The 8,552-nt window shown below is 54.2% G+C and overlaps 2 protein-coding genes across 2 annotated transcripts in view; both read left to right on the forward strand.

The window, feature by feature from the left end:
• Positions 1-1,123, forward strand: part of PTSG_06967 (uncharacterized protein) — a 2,212-nt gene extending 1,089 nt beyond the window's left edge. The window contains exon 2 of the mRNA XM_004992313.1: positions 366-1,123. Within this exon, the coding sequence (XP_004992370.1) occupies positions 366-690 (325 nt within the window). The 3' untranslated portion in view covers positions 691-1,123. The remainder of the gene's footprint in view (positions 1-365) is intronic.
• Positions 1,124-1,433: 310 nt separating this feature from the next.
• Positions 1,434-8,552, forward strand: part of PTSG_06968 (RNA polymerase II) — a gene marked incomplete at its 3' end in the record, with an annotated part of 10,019 nt that continues 2,900 nt past the window's right edge. Inside the window, exons 1-23 of the mRNA XM_004992314.1 lie at positions 1,434-1,581; positions 1,730-1,849; positions 2,027-2,076; positions 2,213-2,273; positions 2,441-2,510; positions 2,688-2,759; positions 3,047-3,100; positions 3,450-3,539; positions 3,723-3,811; positions 4,031-4,135; positions 4,393-4,455; positions 4,669-4,788; positions 5,040-5,120; positions 5,373-5,477; positions 5,669-5,759; positions 5,999-6,150; positions 6,312-6,366; positions 6,595-6,685; positions 6,909-7,022; positions 7,262-7,390; positions 7,616-7,717; positions 7,922-8,149; positions 8,326-8,432. Coding sequence (XP_004992371.1) covers positions 1,474-1,581; positions 1,730-1,849; positions 2,027-2,076; positions 2,213-2,273; positions 2,441-2,510; positions 2,688-2,759; positions 3,047-3,100; positions 3,450-3,539; positions 3,723-3,811; positions 4,031-4,135; positions 4,393-4,455; positions 4,669-4,788; positions 5,040-5,120; positions 5,373-5,477; positions 5,669-5,759; positions 5,999-6,150; positions 6,312-6,366; positions 6,595-6,685; positions 6,909-7,022; positions 7,262-7,390; positions 7,616-7,717; positions 7,922-8,149; positions 8,326-8,432 — 2,257 coding nt within the window. The 5' untranslated portion in view covers positions 1,434-1,473. The remainder of the gene's footprint in view (positions 1,582-1,729; positions 1,850-2,026; positions 2,077-2,212; positions 2,274-2,440; positions 2,511-2,687; positions 2,760-3,046; positions 3,101-3,449; positions 3,540-3,722; positions 3,812-4,030; positions 4,136-4,392; positions 4,456-4,668; positions 4,789-5,039; positions 5,121-5,372; positions 5,478-5,668; positions 5,760-5,998; positions 6,151-6,311; positions 6,367-6,594; positions 6,686-6,908; positions 7,023-7,261; positions 7,391-7,615; positions 7,718-7,921; positions 8,150-8,325; positions 8,433-8,552) is intronic.

An 8,552-nucleotide genomic window follows, 5' to 3' on the forward strand; every position in this document is an offset into this window, starting at 1 on the left:
TCATTTCGTTTTTGTAATCTACAGGGGGTTGTGTGAGACTGTGAAGTGTGTGCGTGCGTGCGAGTACACCCCGCCGTGTGTGTGTCACTCACATACGTGCATGCGCTCGCGTGTATACGCACACACATATACACACTGTCACTCTCTGATACAGGGGTGCGCGCGCGAGCGCGTGTATATGCTGGCTTTCGGACTACAGCGTAATCGGTTCTTGCGCTCTCACACACACACACACACACACACACACACACACACACACACACACACACACACACACACACACACACACACACACACACGTAAACACACACACGTAAACACGCATTGACATACACGCATATAACCTGCACCGCAACACCATTCAGGGCGCTGACGTTGACGACGGTGACAACGACGCGCAAGTTCTTCACCATCCTGTTCTCGGTGGTGCTGTACGGGCACGTGCTGTCGGCTGTGCAGTGGGCGGGCGTTGCGCTTGTGTTTGTCGGCCTCTCCCTCGACGTGGTGGAGAAGAAGCGAAACCGCGACACCATGAGCGGCATGGACAAGGTGCGGCCTACGGCACCCGCCTCCGCCACTGGTGGTGATGGTGGTGATGGTGGTGATGGTGGTGGTGCCAACGGAAGCAAGGCGGCATCAGCTTCGCCATCGCCGGCATCAAACGCCTCGGGCAAGGAGAAGGCAATGTGACGCCATGACACCTCCACCGCCGCTGTTGGTGTTGGTGTTGGTCGTGGTGTTGGCAGATAGATGGTGTTGTGCTGCTGCTGCTGCTGCTGCTGCTTCTACTGCTGCTGCCCGCGTTGGCTCTGTCATGACAGCACACGCCTCGTGAGGAACTCAGGAGAAAGGCAAGAGAAGAAGCGCTTGGTGTGTGTGTAGATGTCCATGAGCACAGCACTTGTTCCTGTTCACAATACGCTTTCAACTTTTCTTGCCCGCCTGGCCGTCTGTCGTTTTGCCCGTTAATCCCTTTCCCTTTGCACCACCACCACCCCGATGTACACTGTGTTTTGTATTGTTGCTGCTGCTAGACCTTGGCTGGGTTTGTTCGCTGCGTTGCTGTTGCTGGTGGTGTTGGAAGGGATGTTGTTCCAACTCATCCATACACGCTCTTAGAGGAGCCAGTGCCACAGGGCAGCAAAGCAGCGACACATGTAGAGCACAGAGAGAGAGAGAGAGAGAGAGAGAGAGAGAGAGAGAGAGAGAGAGAGAGAGAGAGAGAGAACACACAGAACACACACACATACACACACACACATACACACACACACACACACACACACACACACACACACACACACACACACACACACACACACACACACACACACACACACACACACACACACACACACACACACACACACACACAGAGCAGAGCACACCATATGGACTACATTTCATGGTGTTGGTACCAGTTTTCGTAATCCCCCACCGCTGCTGCTGCACACCACGAGACAACCACGAACGATGAAGGGTGGGAGTGAACGGGACGTGGTGAACGAGAGCACAGACGAGCTCCTGCACCACATGCACAAGGACGCCGACAATGTGGCTCATCCAATCAACAACATTGAGGTGCGTGACACACGACACATGTGTGTGGTGTTCATGCCGTTCTTTCTCTCGTTCGTTCTTGGCTCAATGGTTGGTTTTCAATGCCCACGTGGTGCACGTGGTGGGTTTGTCATGTGCTCATCCTGCATGTGTGCCGTGACAATGACAGGACAAATGGAGGCTGCTGCCTTCCTTCTTGCAGCTAAAGGGCCTTGTGCGCCAGCACGTGGACTCGTTCAACCACTTTGTTGAGATTGATATCCACAACATCGTCAAAGCCAACAGCAAGGTGGGAGAGAGAGCGTGTGTGTGCGCTTGTGTGAGTGTGTGGGTGAGTGTGTGAGTGTGTGAGTGAGTGTGTGAGTGAGTGAGTGTGTGTGTGTATGTGTGTAAGTCTGCACGTGCTGGTGCTACGTTTCGGCTCACGTTTGGCGCACAACACCAAACCAACTGTGTTGCACGTTAGATTGTCTCCGACGTCAACCCACGCGTTTACCTGGAGTATACGAGCATCCGGTGAGTCCATTGTACCCAAGGGCGACGAGCCACGTGGTGCTTGTTGTGTCTTGTGCTGTTGCAAAGCGCCGTGTGTCACCATCACCGCTGCTGCTTGCTATATGCCCTCGCTCACCTTTGTTTTGTATTTCCACAGTGTGGGCGAGCCCGTGATCCAGAACGGCCCCTTTGACGACCACGACGTCACGCCAATGGAGGTCAGTGAACTTCACACGCTCTCGGGTCCCTGTGTGTGCACTGCTGTCACTGACAACCCAGTACTGCTCACTGCTGTGAATGTTGCCGCCATTCACATTGCATGTGCATCTGTGCATGTGTGTATGTGCCTGCTCTGTCGCTTATTTCCGTCGTTGTTCTGCGCCAGTGCCGGCTGCGCAACACGACGTATGCGGCTCCCATGCATGTGAACGTCAGGCTCTCCCTCAGCGGCGAAGGTGTGTCACACACAGCATGGAGCGGCTGCCTGCAACGTTCACCCACTCACCCGCTCACCCGCTCACCCGCTCACCTGCTCACCTGCTCACGTTCACCTGCTCACCCGCTCACCCGCTCACCCGCTGGCACCACCTCTTCGTGTGCGCGTGCGCGTGCGTGTGTGTGCGTGCGTACAGTGCGCAACTACAACGACATCTTGATTGGCCGGCTGCCCATCATGCTGCGGAGCAAGAAGTGCCGTCTCTTTAGTCAGTTGTTCCGTACAGCGAGTGGGGAGAGGGGCCAAGATGAGATGTGGGAAGAATTGTGTGGGCTGTGACTGGCTCGAGTGATACATGGCTGCCGGAGTATCATATCTGTGTATACTCCGTCTACTCGGTGTTGTGTTGTGTACGTGTGTTGCTCGCATTTGTGCATGTGTATCTTTGTGTGTACATGCCACACGTCTGTGTACACGTGGGCAAACACGCATGCGCGTTACCTCGACCTGACTTTTCCTCCTGTTCCGCTTGATTGCGTCATGGCGGTGCTGCAGAGGCCAACGACGAGCAGATGGCGAAGATGGGCGAGTGCCCGCTCGACCCAGGAGGTGAGCAACAGTAATCACGTTGGTGTATGTGTGTACGTATGTGTATGTGTACGTGGACGTGGACGTGTATGTGTATGTGTATGTGTATGTGTATGTGTATGTGTATGTGTATGTGTATGTGTATGTGTATGTGTATGTGTATGTACATGTATACGTGTAGCTGTATCTGTGTGGACGTGTGTATGTGTGTGCGCTGGAAGGCAAGGTGTGCATGTCAATGCACCCCACAAATGCCATCTCATATGCTGTGCATTACTTCCTTGTTAATCATCCCCGCAATTGCTGTCCCTCGGTGCGCGTTGCTCAACCCTACCCCCCTCACCACCTCCAATGCATTGACTGCTGTCAGGGTATTTCATCATTGGTGGCACGGAGAAGGTGATTCTCATGCAGGAGCAGCTCAGCAAAAACAGGATCATTGTCGAACGCGACAGACACGGTTCGTTCATGATGGCGGTCTGTGATGGCGTTGGTGTGTGTGTGTGCGTGTGTGTGTGTGTGTGTGTGTGTGGTGTGGGGGGGTGTTGTTTGCATGCTTCTGGTCGCGTGTTTCGTCATGTCCTCGCACGAATGTCTCAATCCCGACACCATCCACCCAACTCATCATCATCACCACCACCAGGGGAGATGTCTGCCTCGGTCACGTCGTCCTCGGCCGAGCGAAAGACGAAGACAATCATCAATATGAAGCGTGGTAACTTCATGCTCAAGGTCAGCACACAATGTCCAGCTGCTCACATGTCATGATGTCTTTTGGGGGGGGCTGCTGTGCATCTACATGCTTGCATCTACATGCGTGCATGTACACATTTGCGTATGAATGTGTGTGTGTGCACACACAAGGAGATCATGAGCCATTGCTTGTCAGTTTGTGCCCACGACGTCAGCCCACTTCACCCCGTCACACCCCCGCCTCGGTTGCGAGACCAGGTGAACATGCTTGCCGAGGACGTACCGCTGGTTGTGGTGCTCAAGGCGATGGGGATGACGTCCGATCAGGAGATTCTCCAGTTCATCGGCGCAGACGAGCAATCGGTGCGCACGCGTGGCAGCGATGATGACGGCGATGGTGGTGGTGGTGTACACGTGGTGGTGGTGGTGGTGGTGGTGGTGTACACGTGGTCATGTACACGTGGTGGTGGTGGTGGTGTTGATTGTGATAGTTGTGCGATGGTAACCGTGTGTGTGTTGTTGGTAAAGGCGTGCATGTGTTGTTTGCACACGCGCCAGTTGTGCTGTGCAGCAGTGTCGGTATTTACTGACGCCTGGTGCTCACGTTCTGCGAATGGCAGATGGAGCTGTTTGGACCGTCCCTCCAGCAGTGCGCAGAGCTCGAGGTCTTCACCCAGGACCAGGTGAACAGCACACACACATGCACACACGCACACATGTACACATACATGCATGCACCTGCACATGTACACACATGAACGCATACACAAACGAGCACATGCACAGGCACACGATGCACATGAACACACGTTCACACGCTCGTTTCGGTTGAATCGCCCCAATAACACCACGTTCCACACCCCTCTTTCGTTGCATCGTGCGTATTTTGCCTGCAGGCACTGCGCTATCTTGGGACAAAAGTTCGCATTCCACGGCGCGAGTACGGGCCGTCACGCCGCACGAAGGAGGACGAAGCACGCTCCATTCTCGCATCTGTTGTCCTCTCCCACATTGAGGTGCTTGCAAGCAACGTGGTGGGGCAGGAGCGCAGGGGGGGGGGAGTAGCGAGTAATGTGTGTGCACATGTTTGTAATCACGCCAGTGAAGATGTGTGCGTGTGTGCGTGTGTGCTCGTGTACAAGCTGCCCAGCGCTGTGCATGCTTGTTTGTGTTTGCGTTTGTGTTTGTGTCAAGAACGCCTTTCATCTCACCCCTGTCCTCATGCGTGCACCATCAACACCATCAACACCATCAACACCACCGACAGGTCCGCAACTTTGACATGCGGCCCAAGTGCATCTACCTGTGCGTGATGGCACGTCGCATGATCGCTGCAATCCGCAACAAGGTGACAACGGCAGTTGTGATGACATGTTGGTGTTTGGAGTACACATACACACGTGTACGCAGAGATGTCGTATACATGCACACGAGTGCACGGCATGTGCTCACAGTCACGCACGTTAATCCTGCCATCATTGTGTGTGTATCTGTGTGTGTGTGTGTATCTGTGTGTGTGTGTGTGTATCTGTGTGTGTGTGTGGTGTTGTGTGTGTGTGTGGTGTTGTGTGTGTGTGTGTGTGTGTGTGTGTATGTGCAGAGCGGAGGTGACGACCGCGACTACTACGGCAACAAGCGGCTGGAGCTCGCCGGATCCCTCATGGCCCTCCTCTTCGAAGACTCCTTCAAGACACTCAACGGACGGGTGCGTGCTTGTGATGTGTTTGTGCGTGCACGTGTGCGTGCGTACGTGTGCTTGTGTGCTTGTGTGCTTGTGCATGTGTGTGTGTGCGCTTGATTTCGTGTCTGTTTACTCCATTGTACGTCGCTCCACCCCGTCATGCCTCCCCCCCCGTAATCACCACAACTACAACCCCACCCTCCCCCTCTCTTCAGATCAAGCGAGAGCTTGACCACACGTTTGTGCGCGTGACGGCGCGAGCGTTTGATCCGGCGCAGATTATCCGCGCCAACCCAATCACCCAGGGTAATATATTTCAGCCCTTCTCACGACTGCACTGCATGTGCTCGTGACACATGACGTGGGGTGTGCAAGTGCAAGCTTTGCTTGTGCATCTCCTCTCGTGTTTCACTTTATACCACTCACATTTCACGCACACGCATACGCGCACGCACCACACACAAACACATGACACACATAACACACGCACGCACACACACACACACACACGCACGCACACACACACATGCACACCACCACTGCAGCGATCAACTATGCGATTTCGAGCGGCAACTGGAACCTGAAGCGCTTCCGCATGGAGCGTGCCGGTGTCACGTCGGTCCTGTCGCGCCTGTCGTTCATCGCTGCACTCGGCATGATGACACGCATCACCTCTCAGTTTGAGAAGACACGCAAAGTCAGCCATCCCGTGCTGCTGCTGCTGTTGTTGTTTAAATTGTTGTTGTTGTCGTCGTCGTTGTCGTTGTTAAGTTGGTCGAGTGTTTGTGTCTGCTCTCAGCAAATGGTTGCGCTGATGTTCACCACCACCACTACCACCATCATCATGACTGTGTGCAGGTGAGCGGCCCTCGCTCCCTCCAGCCGTCCCAGTGGGGAATGCTCTGCCCAAGCGGTGAGACGATGCACACACACACACACACACAATCAAATATATTTGTGCACAGACACACAGACACAATCAAAGATACTTGTACACACACACACACACGCACAGACACACACACAGACACACACACACTCTCTCTCTCTCTCATGAATGCGCACGAATGTACTTATCATCAACACTCACCTCCTGCTGCATGCGTGCGTGCGTGTGTGTGCATGTGTATTTGCTGACCAGATACGCCCGAGGGCGAGACGTGCGGTCTTGTGAAGAATCTTGCGCTCATGTCGTACGTGACTGTCGACGTCGACGAAGCCCCGCTCATCAGGTGCACACACACAAACACACATCTGGTTTGGTGATGTGTGTGTCAAGGCATCATTCTCCAACACACACACACTCACATTCACACACACACACTCACACACATTCACACACTCGCGCACGCACACTCACACACGCACACACTCACCATCTCCTTCCCTCCCATACGCAATCTCACGCCTGCTTCAACGCCATCACAACGCCGCTGCTGCCGCTGCTGCTGTCAGGCTCGCGTACAACCTTGGCGTTGAGGGGCTGAATCTTGTCAACGGGGAGGAGTTTTCGCATGAAGACACATATGTCGTGTTTGTCAACGGTACCATGCTCGGCGTCACGCGCAGGTACCGCTAACACCAAATGGGGTGAGGTGGAGCGGGTTGTTACTGTCGAAGGTGTTGCCGCTGTTGATGTAAGAGGAGGAGGTTGGGTTGACAGCGCTAACCACAACCACTTTCTCACATTCGCACACACACACACATACACATACACACACACATACACACACGCACGTGCGCTGTCATACCTTCGATTCAACACCCACGTGTCCAATGGTCCTCGCAACCTCTATTCTCCCTGGCAGCCCACACCACCTTGTGCGAGCGGTGCGGTTGCTGCGTCGTGCCGGCCGCATCAACGAGTTTGTGTCGGCGTACATCAGCGCCTCAACCCGGACTGTCCACATCGCCAGCGACGCAGGCAGAGTCTGCAGGTAGTGCATTCCACTGTGCTGCTCATCGACTTGCCCGTGCAGCCGTGCATGTGCTCACTGTTCAATATCCTCGTGACTGCTGCATTGCACACGCATGTGCATGGAATTTATTTGCACTGCATCCCCAATCACAACCCCACCAATCATCAACCACCATCATCCAACCACTCACCGCCACCAACACTGACCACTCTCCTCATCACCACCATGGCTGGTTTGGTCCAGGCCGTACATTATTGTGGAGCACGGGCAGCCGCTGGTGACGCCGCAGCAGCTGCGCGACCTCGCTCTCGGCATCCTCCACTTTGATGACTTCATCAGACTCGGGTACCAACACATGCTGTTAGACACAACACACACACACACAACACACACACACACAACACACACACACACACACACACACACACACACACACACACACACACAAACAACACAAACAACACACACACGCGCGCGCCTGCTTCACCTCCACCTAACCCTCGCATGCACCATTTTCAACCCATATATGTGTGCGTGTGTGTGATTCAGGGTGGTCGAGTACCTTGACGTGAACGAGCTGAACGACAGCCTGATTGCGCTGTACGAGAAGGACATGTGCGAAGAGACGACGCATCTTGAGATTGAGCCGTTCACAGTTCTGGGCGCCTGTGCGGGCCTCATTCCATATCCGCACCACAACCAGTCCCCGCGAAACACCTACCAGTGCGCCATGGGCAAGCAGGCAATGGGTGTCATTGCCTACAACTACCAACGCAGGTGGGGTGTGCGTGTATGTAGTTGTGTGTGCGTATACATGTGTGTGTGCCGTGTTGCATGTGACAAGTGTGCTTGCGTAACACTTTCACGTTGTCAACAGCCACCCCCCTTCTTCGCCCTTCAACAACTTGGTTGCACCCCTCACCATCGCGTTGTGGTTGCGTGTGTGCTGGCAGGATCGACACGCTGCTGTATGCGCTCATGTATCCGCAGCGGCCGCTGGTGAAGACAAAGACCATTGAACTCATCGACTTTGAGAAGCTGCCGGCTGGGCAGGTCAGCTGTCATGATGATGATGATGATGATGATGATGATGATGATGATGATGATGATGATGATGATGATGATGATGATGATGATGATGATGATGATGATGATGATGAGTGGTGGTGGTGGTGGCGTG

This window comes from Salpingoeca rosetta (genome assembly GCF_000188695.1).
Source record: "Salpingoeca rosetta unplaced genomic scaffold supercont1.17, whole genome shotgun sequence".
In the NCBI taxonomy this organism is placed as follows: Eukaryota; class Choanoflagellata; order Craspedida; family Salpingoecidae; genus Salpingoeca; species Salpingoeca rosetta.